A 24,752-nucleotide genomic window follows, 5' to 3' on the forward strand; every position below is an offset into this window, starting at 1 on the left:
AAATGAATAAAAATAGCACATGTCCAAGCAAAAAAGGGCATGAGCTGGGCCTGAGTTGCCACTTAAAACTCCATCATTCAGTATCATACAAAATCCTCAAAGGCTGCCTGGAATCAGGGACCAAGGCATTCCTGAACATGCCAGCCACCCAGGTCAACTGCTGACCCAAAGTCAACGACACAAGTGAACATTAGACTTCAAGTATCCAAGGTGCTACAAGAGCTGGTCCTCTCAAGGACTCAGGCTGACTCTCAGAAGCTCCCCTTCCCTCACAACATCCCATTTTGTACAAAAGGTGAAGCACTGCTTATGGTCACTACAAAACACAGGAGTGGGATGTGAGGGATAAGAGAACTGATCTCTGAAATATACCAGCCTAACAAATACATATAAATTCTTTAACATTTTGTACAACTAGAAGGTGCATGAGCTGGTATTCAAGCAATCACTTTAAACTCTTACTTTTCTCCCCTTTCTGCCTCAAACAGGAAAATGGTTCCATTGGGTTAACAGTGTCATTTTAAAATGCCATAAATTAAATAAGTTAGTTCACATTTTATCCCCCAGCACTTAAGTTACAGTTCAATCTCTAATGTGCCTTTGAAGTTTGCTTCAACAGCTCCAGGTCTCTTCGGCGGATAGTGTCAGCTCTGTGACAACCATATTCGTCCAGCTGCAAAGGTATGAATTGTTCAAGCAGCCCGAGGCCCTGTCTAGCAGGGCTGGTATACAGCTTAGTCCAGGATGGTTTAAAGTTTCCATTGAATCCCAAAAATATGGTACTCCCTTTAAAAGAAAAAAAACAAAGTTCAATTTGTATCTCTACTAGTTTCAGGCAAGATAATGTGAAAGGTGAGGTGGAGGTGAGCGAAACAAAAAACAACAAAAAAACTATACTTCCTTACGTCAGAGAATGAACTCTTACCACCCACCTCCTGCCCCAAATAACAAACTACATCCCAACACACTTCCTCTAACACTGTCTCCTGATTTAGAAATTACTTCATAATACCCACCCCAGCCTAACAAGCTCATGAAAGCAGGCTGATACCTACACTCCACCATAAAAATGTATATGTTGCTGCTCTCCTAAAAACTTTTTATGGAAGAATACAGATACAAACCTTTGTTATAAAGATTGGCTGGCTTGGCTAATCCCAGAGGTACTAATGAATCCGAAATATTGAACTGCTTTATCTGTCCTCTTGTGCTCAACAGGACAACTGACCTGTAAAAGTTAGAAAATCAGAGCAAGTTTCAGTAATTCAGCATGTGTTCACTGAGTACCTTTCTGAAGTATATACTAGATAAAAGCAGAACTCAAAAAACAAAAAGCACTCCACATGCCTTTTCATCCTTGCTGTCACAAGGGTCCACTTCAATTCTGCACCTAGATCTTAACGTTTCTGTTACAAGGAGGTCTCTAAATACAGGGAAAACTAGTGAGAGTTGGACTGTGAAGAAAGCTGAGTGCCGAACAATTGATGCTTTTGAACTGTGGTGTTGGAGAAGACTCTTGAGAGTCCCTTGGACTGCAAGGAGATCCAACCAGTCCATTCGAAAGGAGATCAGCCCTGGGATTTCTTTGGAAGGAATGATGCTAAAGCTGAAACTCCAGTACTTTGGCCACCTCATGTGAAGAGTTGACTCACTGGAAAAGACCCTGATGCTAGGAGGGATTGGGGGCAGGAGGAGAAGGGGACGACAGAGGATGAGATGGCTGGATGGCATCACCGACTTGATGGACGTGAGTTTCAGTAAACTCCAGGAGTTGGTGATGGACAGGGAGGCCTGGCGTGCTGCAATTCATGGGGTTGCAAAGAGTCAGACATGACTGAGTGACTGAACTGAACTGAACATCTTTACAGTATTAACTTTTCCATCCAGAAGCAGGGAGAGCCTCTCCTTTTACTCTTATCATATATCCTTTAATAAAGCATTTCTTTTCTTAATATATTGGGTGCCTTGCATGACTATTGTGTTGCTCTAAACATCTGTAGTGAGCTTTATGTTCCAGATTGTTTTAGGTGAAGTGACTGTGTTTATTTTCCAACATTAGGGAAAAAAATCTTTAGATACATAAAGAAAATTGAGGCCTTGCAAAGTAAATACCTACAAATGTATTAAACCAGAAGATAGAGCTATATGTACACAAAGAATGCTACACTCAAAGAATATAATGACTTTACGGGACTTGTTGAGATCTGGTTCTTTAAAGTTTAAGGAGCGGAATTGACCAGATCAGTTGATGATGATTCAAAAGCTACATAGGACTTTGCGGGAAGCCTATGTTCCTCACTTTGGGGCTTCATTAAATGAAAGCCTGTGTGTAAATCAATGTCCGCAGCAAAGCAAAGGGGGCAGAAAGGGGACTGAATTTATCTTCTTGCCTCCAGTCAGGGTCTGCCTAACACAAATACAGCAAGGTGCACCTCTGTTCAGACACTAAGAACACTGGAGCGGGTTGTCATTTCCTTCTCCAGTGCAGGAAAGTGAAAAGTGAAAGTGAAGTCGTTCAGTCGTGCCTGACTCTTAGGGCTCTTAAAAAAGAGATCACACACTCATCTACTTAAAAAATCAATTTAGTCCTTTCCAGTCAATTCCAAGTGACCCAGATGGCAACTTCCTATACCAGAGTCATAGCCCAATGCTGTCCAAGGGTTCATCAGCAGGATAGACTGTTACAAAGGCAAAACTCAATAAAATTGTTTTAAAATGATACTGAGCCTTCTGAGAGAGTTGGGTACAATGTAGATCAGCTTAATACTAAGAAGTGGGATAGGAACGATCCAAAATGTTGAGCTTTTCCTCCTTCCAAGAACCTTCCCATCATTTGCAAACTCTTCTAACATCCAAGTCCTCACTTATCAATGATAAGCAACTTAGATCACACAGGCATCAACCTGAAACTGGGAAAAGAATGAGTATCCATCCTTCAAGAATCCTAAATACCCAGAGTAAAAAAGTAGACAAGCCAAAACTCAGAGTGAGCCAGGTGTCATCCTTAAGGTATCTTATCCCTTATACAGGGCAAGCTTCACCTACCTTGGAGGGATGCTTGTTTTTAAGTATTCTTCCATGCGACTGACATCAGTGAAAGAGAAAATCTTTTTTTCAGTCAACCGGAAGGGAACACTGCAGGCATCCACAATCAGGAGGAGGACGCCCACACTTCGTAAGGGAAAGTCGGTGCCGTTGATCTGAGAACACAAGATCGTCCTCTGCTGTCATTACCATTTCAGTATCTTTCCAGCCCCTTTCCCTCTGTCTTCTAAACCCAAGAATCAAAAGTAATAATTCCAAAATTCAAACTGCATGTTCCATCACTCTTCCTCTGCCAACATTTGAAATTGAGTCTGTGTTTTCATAGGCTTTTACCTTGACTGGTCTTTACTGATTGGATAAGATGCTCTAAGCAAGACATGGCAGCCTACACTCAGCTGAGTAGGATGACTCTGCAGGTTCAGGGCTTTCATTCTTATATACATACTCTATCACTGGGGTCAGTTTCCAACTCAGTGATCAGGTGACGGCCTCTATACTGAAGCTCAGATGTTGTCACATTGGTTCAGGAAAAAAATATATAACTGTATACAATAGGTATCTAGTCGTATAGGTAGGTAAGTAGAGAGATAGACTTCCTTAACCCACATAAACTCCCGCCCCGTCAGAGTTTAGGTTTGAAACATCAGAAGAGGCAGATAGTTTCATCTGCATTGTTCCATATATAGGTCTCCTTTAAAATCAAAATGGAAAACAGGAAATTTTACCAGGATTTAAGTCACGAGTAGTGATATCTTGTTCAAATAATTACTGTGAACTGAAAGTTCCAGTCGTTCTCTTTAAATTAATGGCTCGAGACATTTTCAAGAAAAAGGAATTCCAGATATACCCAAATCTCATAAATTCCTCAACCAAAAGAAAGAAAAAAATCTTGACTGAAAAATGATTTAACACTATGCCATAGGCACTGATTCTCTTTAAAATGTGTAAAATTATAAACTATGTTAAAAGTTAACAAAGGAGAGATGCTCTCTTCATTACACCTGTCCTCACTTGGAGAAGTTATACTTAAATTGTATTTCTAATCACTAATGATCTCACAGGAATTCAAAATGGCTATTTGCCTGTATTTAAACTGCTCTAGTCCAGAGAATAATTCTAGAAGTGCTTAATATATAGTGCCATTCTATATTTAGAAAGACTGAAAGTGACCCATTTTTTAAAATCCAAATACTTAGAACTGAGACACATTTGATTAAAAAAAAAAAAATCATGATCTTTAACACACTCAAACTGTCCGATTGAAAATTACCTCCAAAAACCTGCTGCTTAAAAGAAACACAAAATTTTCCATAAAAACTAAAGCAAGGCCACATCCAGCAAAGACTTTTCAGGTAATACATGTGAAAAGTAGTGGAGGTAAACATGACAAAACACAGTCCTCTGTGACCTCTTTTACGGTCCCAGACATGCAGTGACTCCAGCAATGGAGTCAAACAATGTCTGCACACCCAAAGGAATACCCTACCTGAGATGGTCTGGGCAATACCTTATCTTGTTTAATTACCTAGTAAGCTAGTAGAGCAGAGACTCAGCACCCAGTGGCATCCCTTTGCAACTGACACCCACCAGATTCCACACAAGGAGGCTGGGATGAGTTCCTCACACTGCTGACTTTATTGAGATGTTGAGCTAACAAACTTCCTACATCATGCTGCTGCTGCTAAGTCACTTCAGTCGTGTCCGACTCTGTGCGACCCCATAGAGGGCAGCCCACCAGGCTCTGCCGTCCCTGGGATTCTCCAGGCAAGATCACTGGAGTGGGTTGCCATTTCCTTCTCCAATGCATGAAAGTGAAAAGTGAAAGTGAAGTCGCTCAGTCGTGCCCGACTCTTAGCGACCCCATGGACTGCAGCCCACTAGGCTCCTCCATCATGAACATACTACAAAATGAAGACATGCTAACATAGAGCAATAGGTATATATATGTGAGAAACCTTGGAGTTATATTTAAGTAAGGATCTTTCTTTCTTTTCCTTTCTTCCCTCCTTTCTTTCTAATTGTGGTAAGAACACTAACATGAAATCCATTCTCTTAAATATTTTAAGTAGACAATATATTATTACTGATTACAGGGAAAATGCTGTAAAACAGATTTTGAGAGTTTATGTAGTATTTTACTCAACTGAAACTTTATGCCTGATGATTAATAACTCTGCGTTTCACCTTCCTCATCTTAAGTAGGGGTATTTTTAATTCAAAATTATTAAAAAGTTCTTAATTTAGAGTTAAGTTCTGGCGGTGGATAATGGTGATGGCCACACAATATTATGAATGTATTTCATACCACTGAACTATATACTTAAAAATGGTTAGGATGGTAAATTTTATGTTATGTGTACTTTAACATAATAAAAGAGATTGAGAGAGAAAAAAAAAAAAGATTTAAGTTTTCACATATATGTGAATTTGTAAATGTGTTGTCCACCACTTAAAAAAAAAAAAAAAAAAACAGCTCCCAAAGAGACCACATGAGACTAAGCCCAGGCCCTGGCTGGGTATCAGTCGGCTAGATACCTCCTACCCAAAGAGCCCTTTATACAGATGCACTCTGGTCAACTCAGTTTGGGACAGGCCACATGCCTAAAGTGGGCTTCCCTGAGAGCTAAGTTGGTAAAGAATCCGCCTGCAATGAAGGAGACCCCGTTTCAATTCCTGGGTTCCAAAGATCTGCTGGAGAAGGGATAGGCTACCCAGTCCAGTATTCTTGGGCTTCCCTGGTGGCTCAGCTGCTAAAGAATCCGCCTGCAATGCGAGAGACCTGGGTTTGATCCCTGGGTTCAGAAGATCCCCTGGAGAAGGGGATGGCTACCCACTCCAGCATTCTGGCCTGGAGAATTCCATGGACTGTATAGTCCATGGGGTCTCGAAGAGTCGGACACGACTGAGTGACTTTCACTTTCACTCCTAGAGCTGATTAACCTTGCTGGCAAACTTGGCTTTTAGGCCAAATTCCAATATTGACACTCAGGCTAACGTTTATACTTCCATTAACCTACTTAAAGACAGTTAACACTTTGCATTGTCACCTTCCTTATCTGAAAAACTGGGAGCCAAGCAATCTCAAAATGAGAGGCTGAATAAACCTGGGGAAGGATATGGCAACCCACTCCAGTATTCTTGCCTTGAGAATCCCATGGACAGAGGAGCCTGGCAGACTACAGTCCATGGGGTCACAAAAGTTGGACATGACTCAGTGACTAAAACACACATGACTATAAAATAAAATAATGCCATTAGCATTATATGTGAAAATCTGAGATCACAATTTGAATCATGGCTACTTAAACACTCCAAACTCCAACTTCCTCACCTATAAAATGGGGATAACAGTGATATCTCAAAAACTTATGGGAAGATTAAGTAAAAAATAGTAATTAAACCTATCACAATGGGAATAATGATCAATGACCTTTTCATTGGTGCAGGGAGGGGGCAGACAGTAAAAAGGAGCTATGAGATGTTAGAGTTAGCCCAGCCACAGTGAACCATCCTCTTTGTGTACTTCTCTTGTGGCTCTCAGACTATATGCTACTCTGCAGGTTGATCCAAACTCAGAATCCAGCTCTTCATTCTCTTTAGAAATTTTCCAAGTCCTCCTCTAAGTCTCCCTCACGGTATAATCTTTTCCTTCCTAAGTGAATTTTAACCTTGTACTCTCATTACACTTTTCCCGACCCTCTCTATCACTTAGTGTTCGAGTTGTTTCATGTATTGTTAACTACACTTCTCCCAAGTTTCATGTAATATAATTGGCTCATCTTTATGATAATAAGAATGCAGTGCAAGGCAAAAGGAGATTCTAAGGTGCTTGACTACTATATTTGGGAGCTTCACACCTGAAGAACATGGGATTAGCATTTTTAACAAACTCTCCAGAAATTTTATGTGTATGCTAAAGCTTAGAACTACTCATACAGGTGTTATTAATATGTCTTGAGTCAATCAATAATTGTATCTCTATGAAGATTTGTACATTTAAGATTTTGAGTAAAAATATTTAAAAGAAAAAAAAAATAAGAGGCTGAGGAGATTTTAAAATCTTCAACTTCCATATTTTAAACAAATAACTGGGGAGCTTCTTTAAGTTTCAAAAACTGAGGTTAAAAACAATTTTCTACATATTGATTACCAATGACTATTTTTTAAACCAAAAATACCTTTTCTCCTATAGAAAAGGAATCTGGGTCACCTGAATAATTTTAACATTTGCCTAAAAGTAATCAATAAACTTAACTGAGAAAAAAAATTTAATAAATTTCATTTATTTAAAAATACATATGTTTAGGAGTATTTATACCTCTGTTGTATAGCTCACTACAAACAATAAAAATGTGATTAGAAACAAGTGAATGTTGTCAGAGATAATTCATGTTACCAGGATAGAATGAAAAAGTGAGAGCTGAGGCAGTGCACACAGCAGATAGTACTCACAGAAATAACAGACGCATCTCCACGCTGAATCTCTGCTTGACTGGGTGACCGGAATTGCACAGGGAGGTAGCTTATATGAGGATCACTTGTGAACACCACCTACAAGGGGAAGAAGTTCCATATCTATGTTAACCTTCCAAAAAGATCCTTCAAAATAAACTCAACTATATCAAAGCCAGTGAATGGTTTTTTTGTTTTTTTTCCTCTGAACTTTCTGTACGTATTTCATGACCTGGAATTTTATTTTTTGATTTAAGCTTTAATAGGAGAATGGTTCAGTTCAGTTCAGTTCAGTCGCTCAGTCGTGTCCAACTCTTTGCGACCCCATGAATCGCAGCACGCCAGGCCTCCCTGTCCATCACCAACTCCCGGAGTTCACTCAGACTCACGTCCATCGAGTCAGTGATGCCATCCAGCCATCTCATCCTCTGTCGTCCCCTTCTCCTCCTGCCCCCAATCCCTCCCAGCTATCAGAGTCTTTTCCAATGAGTCAACTCTTCGCATGAGGTGGCCAAAGTAATGGAGTTTCAGCTTTAGCATCATTCCTTCCAAAAAAATCCCAGGGCTGATCTCCTTCAGAATGGACTGGTTGGATCTCCTTGCAGTCCAAGGGACTCTCAAGAGTCTTCTCCAACACTACAGTTCAAAAGCATCAATTCTTCAGCACTCAGCTTTCTTCACAGTCCAACTCTCACATCCATACATGAATGGTATGTTCCTCATTTTCTAGAGCAATCCCAGTTTCAAGTCATTGCAATCTTGTTAATAAGATAGCTCTCTAAATGACTATATAAATATGCTCTGTATCTAAATCTTTGTAAACATTTCATGCAAAAAAGTTACAAATCTTTTTGAAGGCTCTTTTCAAACCAGTTATCCTCAACTGTGACTCAGTCACTCCAGTATTGAGGAAAGAAGTATAGATGACAAGGATTACTCTGTTTAAAAACTTTTAGGGGCCTTGTACATCACCAATTTTATTTAAATTCCTCTACCTGACCTGCAAAATGTTCCACAAATAGAGCCACTATTCTATTCTATTTCCCACTATCCACATTCAACATGCAGGGCAGTTCTCTCAGTTTTCCATTCTTCTGCCACTTGCCTTTTCAGATGCTGTTCCTTCCCCAAGAACGCCCTTCCATTTTCCCTTCTACTTCAAACCACTTCCAGCCTCCAAATCCCACCATCTACCTCCTCCCTAAAGGCTATCTTCTCAATTAAAAGCACTCAACTCTTCACACAATTTAACACTTGAAAGTATATGTACCAAGGAATTCCCTGGCAGTCCAGTGGTTAGGACTTAACACTTTTACTACCTTGGACTGAGTTCAATTCCTGGTCAGGGAACTAAGATCCCACAAGCCATGTGGTACTGTCAAAAAATTAAAAAAAAAACCAAAACACTATATATATATATATATAGATATAGATATAGATATGTATATTCTTATAAATCAATGTCAGTAAGAATAAATAATCATGGCAAGAGCAGATAATCATTATATTAAGCATCCAGAAGCTGAACATTTGTTTGAAGTCTCAGGTCTGAAGTCAAAAATTCTTGTGAATTTTCCTACTTATCTCTAATTTACATGTGTTTTTGACATTAAAACAAAAATTCTCCTCAAATTTCCAAGTAAAAGTGGTGTCCATAGATGCTTCAAATACTTCTCAACTGCCAGGTCAGCAGTCAATACATTTTTAAGAAATGAATTCTGATCAATGTTTTAAGCCCAAAAATAAAGAATGCTAAACATCAATGCATGGAACCATTTAACAAGATAGGCCTAGAATAGTTTCGAAGATGATTAAGTTATCTTTACAAATTCTAGTATTTCTTATAACAAGTATAAATTATTTGAAGTCTTCTCAGTAATGAAGGACTTTCTTAACAAATTCAACTTGAGAATTAGGCTGGAAAATTTACTTCTCCACAAAGATTATCTGACAATTTCACTTTAACAGTCAAAACATTACACAGGACTCATATAAGCTTATTTATATACCTGGTTTATTTTTTGGTCTGTTGGTTAGTTTAGTTGAACTGGAGTATAGAGGTGGCTCAAGAGTATAAGAAACCAAGACCATGATAGTGAGTTGTCACCAGAAAAATAATCATCCTATATCACAACAGGAAGCATAAATCCCCCTTCCTTTCCCTGTTCTTACTGCCACCAACAGACAGAAACAAGAAAAATTAGAAATAAGAAATAAAAGAAATATTTAGAGGTTTTCTCCCTCTTATTAAAAGAGATCAGTCCTGGATGTTCTTTGGAAGGACTGATGGTAAAGCTGAAACTCCAATACTTTGGCCACCTCATGAGTTGACTCATTGGAAAAGACTCATTGGCCAATACTTTGGCCAACTCAAGAGTTGACTCATTGGAAAAGACTCTGATGCTGGGAGGGATTGGGGCAGGAGGAGAAGGGGACGACAGAGGATGAGATGGCTGGATGGCATCACCGACTCGATGGACATGAGTCTGGGTGAACTCTGGGAGTTGGTGATGGACAGGGAGGCCTGGCGTGCTGCAATTCATGGGGTCGCAAAGAGTTGGACACGACTGAGTGACTGAACTGAACTGAACTGATTACAGTATGCATTTCTGTGGCAGTAAGAACTTTTTTTAAAAACTCCTCCAGGCCCATGAAACTAAAATGTGAACATTTATCAGAATCACCTGCAGGGCCTGTTAAAGCAAAGACCATAAGCCCCACTCCTTAAGTTTCTGATTGTGTAGAACTGGGTGGGCCCCAAGAGTTCGAATTTTTCACAAGTTCCCAGGTGATGCTGATGCTGCTGGTCTGGGGACCACAAGTTGAGAACCATTCCTCTTGACCCATATTTGTTTATATATAGGTTAAATATTAATTAGGGCAATATTGATTCTGTACTTCTTTTTCTCCTGGAATCAATGTGACTTCCTATGGGGTTTCCCATGCCTGATTTTAGCTCATACTTTGGATTTACTTTCACTGCCAAGTTTTCTCAAGATCTAGAAGACTGTCTCATTAAGAATATGTCACAGGAAGCACTTCACTTCTGGCCAAAGTCAGTTTGTACTTTTAATTATAGGTAAACATAATAGCATATGCTTCAAATTAATAGTTTTTCATCTTAAAGGAAACAATCTTCATGAGTGCCTTTTCTGAAGATAAATTTCACACTGCCAAGAAAACAGATATTTCCACATCACTGACATGTATACATAATAGTGATAATGTACTGGAATCACAGCTGAGAAAGAAAAGATGACAACCAATAAATCCATAATGACCCAGGGCAAACTGATGTGTAAATACATTTTGATTGATTTTATTATAAATTTGGACCGGTTTGCTTCTTATGATCATTAAATTCTAGAGTGGGCCAAAATTCAGGAGAAACCATTCAATATTTATAAACTGGCAGCAAACATCATCAAAAAATTTATGATTTTACAAACAATAAATGCTGGAGAGGGTGTGGAGAAAAGGGAATCGTCTTGCATTGTTGTGCTGTGCTTAGCTACTCAGTTGTGTCCTACTCTTTGCAACCCCATGGACTGTAGCCCGCTAGGCTTCTCTGTCCATGGGGATTCCCCAGGCAAGAATTCTGGAGTGGGTTGCCATGCCCTTCTCCAGGGGATCTTCCCAATCCAGGGATCGAACCAAGGTCTCTTGCATTGCAGGCAGATGCTTTAACATCTGAGCCACAAAGGAAGCCCTGGTGCTTGCACTGCTGGTGAGAATGTAAACGATACAGCCACTATGGAGAACAGTATGCAGGTTCCTTAAAAAACTAGAAATAAAACTACCACATGACCCAACAATTCCACTACTGGGCATATACCCTGAGGAAACCATAACTGAAAAAGACACATGTTCTTTTTCACAATGTTCATTGCAGCACTATTTACAGTAACTAGGACACGGAAGCAACCTAGATGTCCATCAGCATGAATGGATAAAGAAGCTGTGGTACATATATACAATGGAATTTTAGTCATAAAAAGGAATGCATTTGAGTCAGTTCTAATGAGGTGGATGAACCTACAGCCTATTATACAGAATGAAGTCAGAAAGAGAAAAACAAATGTTGTATATTAATGCATATATATGGAACCTGGAAAGATGGTATTGATGAATCCATCTGCAGAGCAACAACGGAGATGCAGACATAGAAAAAAGATTTGTGGGCACTGTGGGGGAAGGAGGACAAATCGACAGTAGGATAGCAACATAAATTACCATACGTAAAATAGATAGCCAGTGGGAATTTGCTATATGATGTAGGTAGCTCAAATCAGGTGCTCTGTGACAACCTAGGGGGTGAGATGGGGTGAAAGGTGGGAGGGAGGTTCAGGAGGAAGGGGACATGTGTATACTTATGGCTGATTCACACTGATGTATGGCAGAAACCAACACAATATTGTAAAACAATTATCTTCCAATTAAAAATAAATTTAAAAAATAAAATAAATGGGCAGCATAGATGTTTCGGGGGTGGGGAGGGTGGAAATGTGCTGACTGCACAGAACCTTTTGACTTTTTCTCTTGGACCAAAGCCCACTTTTATTCCTTGTTTTACCTGACGGGTTCCACAGCCTTGACAGAGTCCTTTGAGCATGGACGGCATCGACTTGAGGGCTGATGGCTTTCTGTAATACCGGGGATATGCTTTGGCCATGCAGTTACTGATGTCTTTTGAGTCTGTTGCTGCCTGGATCTTGACTCTTTCGCATCCCTGAGATGAACAGTAACTGTGACCATCCCTATGGCTTTTGGCTTTAAGATACAGAAACAGCAACCTGCACAAAACAGACCAGTCCAAAGGGTATTAGATTTTGACTTTCAAAAACTTTTCAAATTAACTCATGGCCAGTGGGGATATTCCTCCAATAAAGTAATTTTTTTCTCAAAAGGAAAATAACTTATAAAACTAATAAAGTTGCTTCTCTTTCCTTTCTGTCCTCATAGGGTTCTAAGTCAAACACAATTCCACTTCAGAAAATATCATGAAAATCTGATTCCGTCATTATGGACAGTATCAAAGTAAATTTCTGGTTTGAATAACCTCAATAGGTAATTTGGGAAGATGGAATTTGGCTTGGCTCAAAAATTCCTTGGAAAACTAATACTTATGTTGAGTTTAGAATTTGGTAAATTAGGGTGGTTTATTCTTTCTTTCTTTTTCTTTTAGTTTATACATTATTCTGTTTTAAGGCACAAAACTGGAATAATAAAAATAGCAACTTTGAGACTGGTTTGTTTAAGGCCAAGATATGGTCTCAAATCAATTCCTGTGATGTATACTAAGAGCAGATGGGCCTGGAGTCCTTCTGTCTATACTTTGGCCAAAATCAAGTGAAATGATCAGTCCTACCCAGTCTGAATTCTCCTCCAAAATGAATGGAAAAGCAACTTCTAGGCAGCAGTCCAATGTCTTGTCAGCAAACCTAGGCCTTCTAAACCAAAGGAAGTCAAGATTCCAAAAATGACTTGATCAACTGTGATTGATTACTGGAGTTCACAAGTTCACATTTTAAAATGAAGTCAACAAACAATACAAAGTTGAGATTATGAGGTGAAAATCAGCCACTGTTCCAACATCTAGTAATTTTAACATATACATAAGGAATGACAGGGATCTAATTAGGCATGTGCCTTTTGATATATAATTAAAACCATCAAAATGAACAGAATTAAAAAGAATTTGAACCTCAAAGGCTGAAAGGTTCTAGAAATACCCAGATGAAGCAATATTTCCTATCATTGTACATATTAATCATTAATTTGTGATTACCAGACTGTCCTTACAAATTTGGGCCTTACATTTATTTTTGCAGAAAATCAACTGGGAATGTAGCTGTTCTGTCATCTATAGAATAAAACTCCAACTAGGTTTTTAAAGGTTAATTAGAAATTAAAAGTAAGAGAAAATGATACGAAAGGGTTTAAGCTAATCACACTGGCTGCTGCACCAGCCCTGGAGGGCAAATGAGTTGCTTCTTACCCAAAGGAACAAGACAATTGAGTGAACTCCAACCTCATTCCCCCACAGTCAGTCCTGCCACCCTTCTCTTCAGTCCAAAATTTTCTTTCCCCAAACATGTCATGCCATGTTTTTCATGCCTCCATGCATTTATCCATACTGTTCTTGGAACACTTACTCGTCTCCTCCTACTCACTCCTCAAGAGTTAGCCCCAGTGTCACCCTCGTGGGTGTCACTGACCACCCAAGGCTGAACTTGCGGATTATCTCAAAAGGCATGCTATAGGACTTACAGCATTTAAACCTTTCACCTTCTAACTACTTGCTTTACATGCCCACATCCTTCAGTGGACAGTGAATTTGCAGAAGAAATGCATCTTATTTACATGAGTATCTTTATAGTACCTAGACAATGGTATGGAGTAGAAATGTCAGCTTAAGGAATGGATATTGGAGGAGCATGCTACTTTCTGGAAGAGTACAGGAGATCAAGCCTACCATAACCCAAAGGCTGAGAGACTGTAACTGGATAAAAGCAGACAAAGCCAACAGGACCCCAGGTGAACAGGATTAGAATTAAAAAGTGGAAAGATGCAGCCTAGAGAAAGTTGAAAGCAAATATGCCATGGTTACACAGTGCTTTTTGTTTTTTTTTTAAACCAAGGTCAACTTGAGAGATAGCCTTAAAGGAAGAGAAAAATGAGCTTTTGCTAAAATATGAACTATATCATATGGAAATAATCATCTTTAGAGTTGTTATGGAAAACATTATTTTAATTTTCAACTGGGCCTACTGGTTCTTTATTGACAAGGATAATTTTTCTCTCTAAATTGCCTTAATAGGTATACGGCAAACATCTCACTCGATTCCTATTGCCAACTGTAATTATGAGTCATTCTAGTTCTTCTTAAACCTCTAATGGTGATAAGCAGAGAATTACCCACATCAGCTGCTTTTCTAACTAGCCGTCACATCACAGCCTATTCTTAGTTACACTGAAGAACTAGTAATTTCACCATTAAAGAAAAACAGCAAAAATTTTCGTTCCTGGGTTGCCCTGAATTACCCCGTGCTGGAGTCAAAATAGAATTTCCTCTCAGACTGCTGCTTCTGCAATTCCTCCAGCGAATGCACAGGCTCATACTCTTCCATTTTGGATAATGAGCCATTATGCCGCTGTAAAAAGCCAAAGGTAACCTGAAAACTTGTGTTTGGTGGATAGCAGAGACCAACTCGAATCCAGTCATTCCTATAAAGGAGAGACAATAAAAACACAAGTCCACATTTGAGCCAATATCTTTCGAGTATTACAGCATATGTAAATTTTAGCCATGATCTTCTCCTTCTTAAATTTCTACTGTGTATGGAGCCACTAACAATGAAAGTCCTGAACCCTAACACACATAAGTTATCCACCTTTCCACGTTACCCAGATTTCTCTCATCGTATATTTACAATGATACGGCTTAGAAAAATCTTGTTTGCAACAAGATTTCAGAGAATGTGAATAGATGTTGGATAAAATGTACTCAGATACTGTAAGCAGATAATAAAATTAAATGAGATGGTTGGGAATGGGTACACTAAGATGGAATAAACACTAATAGCCTGATTGTGGAAATGTACGCTGCTAAGTTTTCCAAAGGATTTTTTTATTCATAAATATATTTGTATCTTTTATAATAACACTAGGATAAATTCCTGGAGAAGGCAATGGCACCCCACTCCAGTACTCTTGCCTGGAAAATCCCATGGACGGAGGAGCCTGGTGGGCTGCTGTCCATGGGGTCGCTAAGAGTCGAACACGACTGAGCGACTTCACTTTCACTTTTCACTTTCCTGCATTGGAGAAGGAAATGGCAACCCACTCCAGTGTTCTTGCCTGGAGAATCCCAGGGACAGGGGAGCCTGATGGGCTGCCGTCTATGGGGTCACACAGAGTCGGACACGACTGAAGCAACTTAGCAGCAGCAAGATAAATTCCTAGTGGCAAAATTGCCAGTTGCTGTTTTTGTTATTGTTCAGTCACTAAGTTGTATCTGTAACCCACCAGGCTCCTCTGTTCGTGGGATTTTGCAGGCAAGAATACTGGAGTGGGTTGCCATTTCCTTCTCCAGAGGATCTTCCCAACCCAGGGATCAAACCCACATTTCCTGCTTGGTGGGCAGATTCTTTCCCACTGAGCCACCAGGGAAGCCTTAGAATTGTTAGAGACAAAGGATATGCATTTTTTAAGTCTTTGATAATATTACCAAATTGCAATAGTGTTTTTTCTTACCTAATGTTCTTGGATATAAAATTAATACTCTTCAAAAACCATTAAAAATATTTCTCCTTTTTTTATCATTTGCTTTTTTCTGATGTTCTTTAAATTGTGGTAAAATACAAAATTTGCCATGTTAGACATTTTTAACTTTACAGTTTAGTGGCATTACATACATTCACAAGGTTGTACAACCATCACCACTACTCATTTCCAGAACTTTTTAATCATTCTAAAGAATTTTACCACAATATGTAATGAGGGTTTAAAAGTGTTCACACAAATTTCATTCAGTAATCCCACTAAAGAATTAGAAACACAGACCAAAAATAATAAGAAAAATGTTCTATCCAGTATTATTTGTAATACTAAAAGGAGAGGAGGGACAGGAGAAAAACAATCTAAATGTTCATGGGGGAATGGAATAGTTAAACACATTTTGGTATGAGATATACTCAGAGAACCTTTGAGGGTGGAAAGAGACGAGAACCCTATACACATTTATAATGCCTTACTTTGATTAGAAGAATTATAGGTTATTGCAATTTTCTTTATGTTTTTCTGCATTTTCTTTGTGCAATAAGTATAGATTTATATCTTTTAAACTGTTATTTTCAAAAGTGCCACTATGACAAAATCCATGATCTCTCTGTAATTATCTTAAACATGGGGAAAAAAAACTTACATCTCCTCTTGCCTCTGCCCATGATATAATTTTTACAAACTTTTAGATGATTAAACAAGGAAAGTCTGACTGAATTTCAAGCCCATATGGAGTTTTGAAACTTCTGGCTCAGCCCTTTTTTCACTTTAAAATGTTTTTTACTTGCTCAGTATTTATTCAAAAAATTATGCTTGGTATGTACAGAACCCTGTTTACCTTTTGACTGTAATATCTCACCCTCAGATTCACAATCTGCCAGCTATAACTTTTTGGACTGCTGATCACTCTTTGGCATGTATCCCCCACCCTCTCTGACAATCATTTGTTCTTTCATTGACTTCTAGGTAGCTCACAGACGGGAGTGATATGATCAGACTGGCTTTTAAAAAGAACTACACCCTGGACACAATGTAGGCCAAGGATTGGAAGTGGGGGGAGACGGGGAGACCGAGTAGGAGGCTGCTGCAGGGATCTAGGTGAGATGACAATGACTCAGTCATAAGCAGTGAGGGTGGCAAGAGTGAAGAGATTTGAACAATATTAAGGAGACAGGACCAACCAGGCTTGGCCACTAATAGGATAGAGAAATGAGAGAAAATAAAGAGCCAAAGATGAGTCCTGAGAGTTTGTTTTCCTTTTCTGTCTTGGTTGACTTAGTAAGTGAAGGTGCAGTTCTTTGGCAGCAACAAGTATTACAGGAAAACAGTAGTAGTTCAGTTTAGAGCATATGCCAGAGGCCTAACATCTCAGAATAAGAGCATCTACCATATGTTCAGCCACTCTTTAAAGTGCCCTACTTAGAGGCGAATTCCTATATGATCTATGTCCATTTCTGTTCATTTCAGTTAGTACTTTAAGAGAGTTCTGACAAGTCAAGGTTTATGACCAATCAGGTAAACAAACCATTTCAATTTTTCAGGGACATATCTGAGCAGTTTCATGGAGTCCCATGGTTTAACCACCACACATATCTAGATAGTCCCAGCTCTGGTTTCTAGTCTCATCTCTGTCACTCCCCTAACCTAGGCTCCCACCACAATCAATAAATACATCAGTCTTTGAGCAGAACTAGCCCTTTACCGACTCTGCTGCTTTTGTAACAAAATGATCACTTACTGTCACTTCCTCAGTGTAGCCTGGCCCAACTCCCTTATGCAGAATAATTGCTCTTATCCTTTGTCCATTAAAAAAATAGTACTGGCTTATTTACTTAAATTTTATTCTACCTGTACACTGTGAGTTTCTAAAGGACAAGTATTTCTCTTGGTCATCCTTATATCAACTGGCACACAGTAAACATTTAAATTAATTAAATAAATAAACAGAGGTCTTGATTAAGTGATACTATAAAAAAAAAAAGTAATACTATGAGAGCAGACAATTGAGAAGTCAAGAGGGAATAGAAAGATGCTTTCACATACAGGCAGAGGTGCAAAATATCTGGCATTCATGCCACAATTTTCCACTCCGTGCCCACTGATGACATGAATAATCAATCATACCACTCTCTTCTGTCAAGTCTAAATTTGGCCTCAAAAACTTTTTTACTTTCTAGGTAACCAAGTGCTCAGCTGGAACACCAGATAAAAATGTCTTCCTATCCCAGCTATGGAGAATTAAAGTATTCAGCATACAGTATTAAAATCTACTGTTGGGGAATTCTCTGCCAGGCCAGTGGTTAAGACTGGTGCTCTCACCAGTGCTGAGGGCCCAGGTTTGGTCCCTGGGGAGGAACTAAGATCCACATTTCCACAGAAAAGCCACGTGGCACAGCAAAAAAAAAAAAAAAAAAACCTTTAATGGCTTTCTGCACAAAATACCTTGGCCATAGAGAAAAATACATGCTTTTAAAAGGAGAGGATTTAACCTATATAATCCCTTAAGTCCATCAATATAACATATATAGCCTTTCCACAGGAGGAACAAAGTACGTAAAACCGGCATTCTTTACTTGCTACAAAGGAGATCGGCTATTATTTCTCTCCATTAAATTACTACTTGCTCAACTATTTGAAATAACGGTAACAAAAGCATACTTGTTGAAGTTTATGAGGTATAGAAAAGCAATCTTGGGTGCTGGCCCATTCCAGTGGATGGTGTAGCCCTTCTCCAGCATGATCACAGGCTGGTACTGTGAGAAAGCTGCCTTCTGGTTAATTCCTCGGAGCACCATAGGGTAGTCTGGATACTCATCTCGTGTGATGGTCATAGTCAGATTCGGAGTGCTCCATGTCTGCACATAGACCTTCAAAAAATAATTAAGAATTAAAGAAAAGAGAATGAAAATTTAAATAGCTAAAAAAAAACATTTCCAGCAAAAGTCAAGTGTCTCTACTTTCAAAAGAGAGATTCTATGATCTGTGCCAGACAAAAATGAGTAGTAGCCAACTTCATCCTAAGCTCCACTTACAATGAAGCCTACTTAAACTGAAATGGTAAAAACAGACCATGTGTTCTACTAGCCAAGATCTTCATCATCTCTTCCACAACAGGCCAGCTTATTCATCAGAATATAAAACCTTTGTGGTTTACATAGCTTGTCAAAGAAATCCCTCAATCTGAAGTACACACATATAAAAAATTAGTAAATTAATGTGAAAACTGATACCCTCTAGTTAAATCTGAAAGGCTTTCCTCTGAAATAAGAGGTGGAAATTTAAAATATCTTAGAGCTTTGGCTTTCGATTTTCCATGACCTGCATCAACCCAAGAAGTCATTTTTCACCCATTAAAAAAAAAGTTATAAAGTGTTCTGCAAAAAAAATATGTTATGGAAAAACATATTAAACTGAGGCAAATTTGAAAGCTCTGGGTTTATTCCAGTGGCATTTGGGCCCTATGCTACACCAAAACAAAATCTTCCCCAAATGCATCCTCCAAGGAATAACCTCAGAACAATTTCCTAAAACAAATCTGCATCTGTAACAGAATTCCCCAGAAGTATCGAAACATCTGCAGAATGCTGCATTTAATCCACACAACTTCTCTGTTTTCTGTTTCTCTTTTCCACAGTTTTGTCCATAGTGATTCCTTAATTATAAACTCTTTGAGCCAGGAAGTCTTAACTTTGATTTGTGTTTGACTATTTTGATATAACTCTTCTCTAATGACACCATGTAAAGATTAAAATATAGATAGGAAATACATAGTTTGAGACTGATTGTCTTCATTTAAATATATATGTTTAATATATTATATTTATTTATTGTTTATTTAAATGTTTATATGTGACCTGTACTTCATTACATTGGGTTGACCAAAAAGTTCTTTCAGGGTTTTTTCATTATGTTGCAACAGAAAAACCCAAATGAACTTTTTCGCCAACCCAATAATAGGTTATATAAAGGTTATATATAAAATATAATAAAATACACACTCTACCCCAAATACATATCTATAACCTGCCTTCTTCCAAATCCAAAGATTTGAGGTGGCACATGCTCCTTATGAGGGCTTCCCTGATAGCTCAGCTGGTAAAGAATTCGCCTGCAATGCAGGAGACCCTGGTTCAATTTCTGGGTCAGGAAGATCCCCTGGAGAAAGGGCAGACTACCCACTCCAGTATTCTTGGGCTTCCCTGGTGGCTCAGTCAGTAAAGAATCTGCCTGCAATGTGGGAGACCCGGGTTCAATCCCTGCGTTGGGAAGATCCCCTGGAGAAGGGCATGGCAACCCATTCCAGTCTTCTTGCCTGGAGAATCCCCATGGACAGAGGTGCCTGGCGGGCTACAGTCCATGGGGTCGCAAAGAGTCGGACACGGCTGAGCGGCTAAGCACAGCACAGCACAGCATGCTCCTTATGATACCACCTTTCTTCTTGAGGACCTTTATCCTTGGGTCAGTGAAAAGCAGACATTCCATTAAAAATATTTACAAATAGCTAAATAATGATTATTCTATCTTGAGATCCAGTTGTTTCTAATTTTTGCTGAAAACGTACAGTATTATATATCATCCAAGGAACAACAAATGGCTGTAGATCTGGGCTCCCAGCCCAAATTTCAAATCCCCAGGAGAAAATTTCTATCTTACCATTCCCAGAGCCTCATGGGCAGGATTAAACAAACAAAAACAACAAAAAAATAGAATTACTGCTTTGCTTTGTAAGACAGAAGTATCAGGTTCACATTCTCAAGTATATCAAATTCAAATTACGGAGACATTTAAAATAAAATATAAAGTCTTCATTAGTGAGTACATACCAGGTTAAGAAAGACAAACAGATACATGTACCTTTGAATACACATGGCTAGCAATTTAACTACAACTGTAGCTATTAAAGAATTTAAAAGCTTCTTATTTTTGTTTTAATTCTCGAATTTCTACATCTTCTTAGGCATTAATGAGTCTACTTAATTTTAGAGGGCAAATCTGGTTAAGAATAAAATGAATGAAAAAATAAATCACATTTTTAACCACATTCTTTTCTTCTTTATTTTTTACTATAATTAATTCTCCATCCTTCCCTGGTCCTTCCTGGAACTCAGGCAAATATGATTCTTCTTGCTCCCATGGGGATGAGAAATCCCACAACAAAGAAGCTAGTATTCCATTAAAATAAACCAGAAAAATCTCTCTAATCTTTATCCCTCTTAAGCCCTTTGTCTTGTCTATTGATGAGAATCTTTTTGAAGCTGTTTTTTTATTTTTAAGAATCATAGCATTCTTTAACAATGATGATTCAAAGTCTGAAGAGTAATAAAGAAATCTGCTATAAGAAACTCCCACTAGAGAAGGCTTATTAAATGGCAGAAACCATAAGACTCCAGGGGCTCAAGAAATTGAAAAGCAGGAGCCACAAACACACACTTGATGGGTAAAGTAGCCAGAGTTCAGCAAAGGTACTCCATCACCAAACTGGTCCTTCCCCAGGAAAAACCCATCCTACAAATAAGAGAATTCAGCAGCACATCAGCAAGTGAGGCTTCTTTCTTGCCTTTGAGACTATCAGAGCCCAGTCTGCCTTGGAGAATACCTTGCTCTTCCTCTAATTCTCCTCCTCATGCTCCAGTTATCCTTTTCCTTTATTCTTTTATCTCCCTCAACATTTATAATTAAATATGACTATGTAATTGTCTAAAATATGGAAACAAAATTCTGCTCTCTTCAAAATTCTGGGCAACTGGTACCTTCATTCTGCAATCTTCTATCCATCCAAAATGTCACTATTAAAATCATCTTTGCAACTTAGAGCCCTGTTCTTCAAATAATACTAATTGCAGCAAGCACTTCACTATGTGCCAGGCCATGGGTGAAATGTATTATCAGTACTCATGCATTCTATCTTCACAACAGCCACATATGAAAGAAACTAATATTATCCTCACTGTGCAGAGGCACAGAGCAGCTAATTAACTTACACATCTCGTATTTAAGAAAATAACAGAGCCAGGATTCAAAGCCATGTGGTCTAGTTCCAGCATCTATTTTCTGAACATTATACCTCCCAAAGTATTCCATCCTCTTAAACTTGGCATCCAGTTAATAAATGCACACTAGCTTAATGTTTTCAAAGACATGTTTCCCAATCTATAGCATCTCCTTCATATTTTCATAGATACATTATGATTTGCAGAATTTCCTTGAATTCCTTCCTTGTCCACTTATTTCCAATTCCCAACTCTGTTTCTGAGAATATATCACTTTCCATGTGACCTACTGATATTCTGCCTCACAAGCTAGATTCCCTAATTTAGAGATAAATAGAGATAATAACTCTGAAGGGCTTCCCAGGTAGCACTCGTGGTAAAGAACCCACCTGCCAGTACAGGAGCTGTAAGAGACACGGGTTCAATCCCTAGGTTGAGAAGATCCCCTGGAGGAGAAAATGGCAACCCAATCCAATATTCTTGCCTGGAGAATCCCATGGACAGAGGAGCCTGATGGGCTACAGTCCATAGGGTCGCAAAGAGTTGGACACAACTGAGGCAACTTAGCATCAGTAACCCTAAAAGCAAAGAATAAAATGCCTTCTCAGGGGGCATAGCTGTAGCATGGCCAGAAAACCTGGCCTAAGACTCAGGAAATATGGTTTCTCACCCCAACTATCTCCCAACCATATTTAACCAAGTGCAAATTAATCCTACTTCTCTTGGGCTCACTTTTCCACTTTTAAATTGGTTTGTAGTGGGGGAACTTTAAATCAAATTCTATGAGTCTACGATTTCTAATGAAATTTTTCTTTTTTTTAACTGCTTTAAAAAAAAGAATATCATGCTTTGAGAAGTATCCATCAGCCAGAAGATCTGAAGAGTACTCCTCACAGAAACAGTGCTGTCAGGAGCTGGGGGGCGGGGATCAGACAATGCATTCTGGCCTACCTGGGCATAGCTCCCACTGCACACCACTGCATTCCATTTGGTCACATTTATACAGCTTGGATGGCGGATCAGGTAGTTGTCCATTCTTCCCACATAAGCATCCTTGTATCCCGTCACAGAGCCATCAATGTCGTGGAATATGGAGTTCTTATCACCATCTAGCTCACAGTCTTCAAACCAGGGACCAGGCTTTCCAAAGAATACATTAAGAGAGACCTAACAGCGATGAAAAACAAGGACATCCTACAATGAGGGCTGCTGCCATGGTACCCAGTGTCCCCTGCAAGAACCCAACTTCATATTCATTACAATTCATTACAAAACCTTAAAGACTATGCAGTTCTGAGACACAGCATAGTTGTCAACCAACATTTTTGATTAATTATGACTTGAACAGAAAAAAAAAACTTCCTGAAGCCTTAGTTTCTGCAGCAAGCTTTCAACTTCATCTTTGATGTTTTCCCTTTTTTCAACTTGATTACCTGATCCCCAGATAAAACGAATTCATGGTAACAGAAACCAGAATAGTTGTGGAAAGAGGAACTAGGTAGTCAAGGTATTTGTTAAAACTTAAAAACTTTTCACTTAAGATCTCTGCATGTCCCTGTATGCAAATTATACCTCAATTAAATTAAAATATATTACAAGTTCGATCTCCTGACTTAATCATTTCATTTTACTTCAAATGTTTTAGTTAACCTGTGAATGACTCCTGTCACCAAAAAATAAGTACAGTTCCAAACTGAAACAGTCTAAATGTTGTCTTGGTATGGTTGCCTGACCACTGGACTCATTAGAACCTGTTGAAAGGTGTCTGTTATTTTTTTCTCTCCTCAACACAGACTAAGTCCAGGTCAGTAATTTTCATGTCAGGTAACATTAATTCAATACCTTTATCAAACACATAGTACATAGCTAGCTACAAAGCAGGCTACAGGTTACATAAGTTATAATCTTTCAGTGTGTGCTAAGTTGCTTCAGTTGTGTCTGACTCTTTGCGACCCCATGGACTGTAGCCCACCAGGCTAATGTTATTCAAACCATGCAAATACACCTTATGATGCTTTTATGCACTCATTGCCCTGGCAAGTTTTAAAATCAACTGAACATCTAAATGATAAGCAACTCAATGGAAAGCCAGTGATGTGTGGGACAAATGGTTCTAAGTTCTTAGTTCTAGACTCTTTTCTCTCTTCACTTATACCTCCCATGGTTAAATCTTAAAGTCTAGGACATATTCTCCATCTTTTCAGGAAGAACAAATTTGCGGAACATACCCTTCACAAATGGTTCCAGAGCATCAGCACCTAGAAAATTCCAGGCTGATGAAACACTGGCCTTAAACAGCATGGATTCTCTTAGGCTGCGAGAACTCTAACTCTACAACAAATGCAACATCTAAAAACTGATTTTTAAGTATGACCATGTCAGTGATCACTAAACTCAATGTATGGAGAGAACATCCAGGCTGTAAGTGAGCTGCCAACCTCCACAATGGATAGGCAATCCAAGACCCACCCTATTTACATCCAGCCCTGTCCACAGTGTAGCTCTTCCTCTTCCCCTGGAGTTATGCAGTCTAGATGAGAACCAGTCAATCAGTTTGCCCCTGTGCCTCTGCTCCATGCCTCGTCTATTCACAAAAACCAGTTATAGACTTTGATAAACTAACCTAAGTTCTCTTTTAAACTGGGGAACCACAGAGTTTGCCTATGGACATGAACGACAAAACTATGAGTCACTTTACAATTGTGGCTGCCTGTGGGAGCAGAAAGCAAGATGGTCTGAGACTCAATCTCTACACCACTGTCATCTTTGAAGTGGCAAGATGGGAAGAGGCTGGGGGTATATAATCAGATTGGCCTATGTATTGATGGTAAGGAGGGTACTGGTGAAGCTACTGAGAAAACGATTTCTGTGGCCTGCTGCTCCTAAGTTGCTTCAGTCGTGTCTGACTCTGTGCGACCCCTTAGACGGAAGCCCACCAGGCTTCCCCGTCTCTGGGATTCTCCAGGCAAGAATACTGGAGTG

At 39.0% G+C, this 24,752-nt stretch overlaps 1 protein-coding gene across 1 annotated transcript in view; it reads right to left on the reverse strand.

The window, feature by feature from the left end:
• Nucleotides 1-404: 404 nt before the first annotated feature.
• Nucleotides 405-24,752, reverse strand: part of CEMIP2 (cell migration inducing hyaluronidase 2) — a 78,248-nt gene continuing 53,900 nt past the window's right edge. The window contains 9 exon segments of the mRNA XM_086414338.1: nucleotides 405-606; nucleotides 608-786; nucleotides 1,125-1,228; nucleotides 3,046-3,200; nucleotides 7,498-7,596; nucleotides 12,071-12,290; nucleotides 14,542-14,724; nucleotides 18,439-18,647; nucleotides 22,722-22,937. Of these exon segments, the coding sequence (XP_086270464.1) occupies nucleotides 583-606; nucleotides 608-786; nucleotides 1,125-1,228; nucleotides 3,046-3,200; nucleotides 7,498-7,596; nucleotides 12,071-12,290; nucleotides 14,542-14,724; nucleotides 18,439-18,647; nucleotides 22,722-22,937 (1,389 nt within the window). The 3' untranslated portion in view covers nucleotides 405-582.

This window comes from Bos grunniens, chromosome 8 (genome assembly GCF_055505025.1).
Source record: "Bos grunniens cultivar Pamir isolate PY7600 chromosome 8, Bosgru_T2T1.0, whole genome shotgun sequence".
In the NCBI taxonomy this organism is placed as follows: domain Eukaryota; kingdom Metazoa; phylum Chordata; class Mammalia; order Artiodactyla; family Bovidae; genus Bos; species Bos grunniens.